Source organism: Microtus pennsylvanicus, chromosome 3 (genome assembly GCF_037038515.1).
Source record: "Microtus pennsylvanicus isolate mMicPen1 chromosome 3, mMicPen1.hap1, whole genome shotgun sequence".
Lineage (NCBI taxonomy): Eukaryota > Metazoa > Chordata > Mammalia > Rodentia > Cricetidae > Microtus > Microtus pennsylvanicus.
The window spans coordinates 82,583,670-82,585,707 of NC_134581.1; the positions used below are offsets into that span (position 1 = coordinate 82,583,670).

Genomic DNA, 2,038 nt, shown 5'->3' on the forward strand with positions numbered 1-2,038 from the left:
ATAGCTAGTTATTAAAAATATTTTAGTTGGGAAGAACTGGGATTTCCAAGGGACACAGTGAGCTCAATGAAGTATAAAATACAATCAGATCACACTTTAGTACAAAGACAGATGAGAACCATCTTGCCAAAGAATACATGACCAAGGCAGTATGGCTTCATATGACAACTAGCAGATCATTTGTTTATTTTAGGATACATTCCATAATGATAAAAATTTTAATTACTTACTGTTATGTTAGTTAAAATTCTGAAAGAAGAGTTTGCCAATCATATAAAATTGAAGGGAATTTATATTTAATAAAGATATTCCAATAGTCTACTAATGATCAATTTTTTTTAAAAAAAACATGAAACTGTGGTTTTGATTAATGCCACAGAAATTCTCAATAACATGGCTATAGGGATGAACATATTGATATTTAATCAAAATATCCTCCTGCTAAAAATTTTTCTCAGTGCAATTTTAACATCTTTGTTCCTCAAGCTATAGATTAAGGGGTTCATCATAGGAATCAATATGGTATAAAAAAATGGAAGACCTTTTCCCCTTATCCATAGATCCAGCTGAGGAGGGTTGAAGATACATAAAAGCACCTGAACCAAAGAATAGGGAAACAGCAATTATGTGAGAGCTACAGGTGCTAAAAGCTTTAGATCTGCCCTCAGTGGAACTCATCTGAAGGATGTTAGAGAGGATGAAGCCATAAGAGGTAAAGATGATGACACTGGGCACAATAATATCTATCCCGCCTACAATAATAATCTCAATTTCATTGGCAAAGGTGTTGGTGCAGGAGAGCTGCAATAAAGGGAGCAGGTCACAGAAATAGTGATTGATGGTGTTCCTGTCACAGAAGGTCAGTCTAAGCATCCATCCAGTATGAATCATGGCACCAGAAAATCCCATTATATATGAACCAAGCATAAGATAAGAACAAATCTTGGGGGACATAAAAATGTTATACAAGAGTGGATTACAGATAGCCACATAACGATCATAGGCCATTGAAGTCAGAACACAGCATTCACTGACAGCAAAGAAACAGAAGAAATACAGCTGGGTCATGCATCCCACGTAAGAGATAATATTCTTCCTGTGTAAGAAGTTCATCAGCATTTTGGGTGTAATCACAGAGGAATAACAGAGGTCAATGAAGGACAAGTTTAAAAGGAAAAAGTACATGGGGGTATGGAGGTGAGAATTCAGCACAATTAAAGTTATCAAAGCCAGGTTCCCCAGTACTGTGGTTGTATATATTAGAAGAAAGAGTGAAAACAGGGGTAATTGGAGATCAGGGTCATTTGTCAATCCCTGTAGAATGAATTCAGTCACCAAAGAATCATTCTCCAGATCCATTCTTCTTTAAGATAATCTGTAAACACAAAAGAATATTATAACATTATAAAGCCATAATAATTACTGCCACAGTTTACATCACACTTGTGAATTAAGTGGTGGAAATGCCTTACAAGTACTTATTTGTATTCATAGAATTGGCAGTTCATGCTACCGTGATAAAAGGTAATATTCTCCCAGATTATTGCTTAAAAGGATAAATAGAGTAAAGTTAACTATCCATGGTCTAAAGTGCCATGACCAATGCTGTCTTTTCCTACTTGACTACCTAGATATCCTTATAAGAGGGGGCAGGAGATATGGAAGTTTTCCATCCCTCTTCTCATCTTGTCTTTGTTTCAGCACTGGACAGATACATGTATAACCTGTGACAACTTGGAATACCCCATCTGGATACAACTGTGGTGACATCAGGACAATGAACATTGTTTCAAATTTAAACTTTAGTTTTGATTTAGCCAGAGTTCTGCTAGAAGGATTTGAATGATGGCCCTCAATAAGTAATTTACTGAATGTATCATTGTATAACTTCTGTCTTCTAACCTCTGAATCTTTCAACACTCCATGATGTTTTTTTCCAGAATATTCTTTTGACAATTCCATTCTATTCTTAAAACTGCATAATATATAATGAAAGGACATTCGTGAGATTCCTGTGAATCAGTGTGAAGCTACTTCA

General features: G+C 35.4%; 1 protein-coding gene across 1 annotated transcript; it reads right to left on the minus strand.

The window, feature by feature from the left end:
• Window positions 1-486: 486 nt before the first annotated feature.
• Window positions 487-1,492, minus strand: LOC142847167 (olfactory receptor 8B3-like). Its single transcript, XM_075967895.1, has 2 exons — window positions 1,479-1,492; window positions 487-1,363 (listed from the first exon to the last, which is right to left on the minus strand). Exons 1-2 carry the CDS (start codon window positions 1,490-1,492, stop codon window positions 487-489), a joined length of 891 nt encoding a protein of 296 aa, XP_075824010.1.
• Window positions 1,493-2,038: the final 546 nt, after the last annotated feature.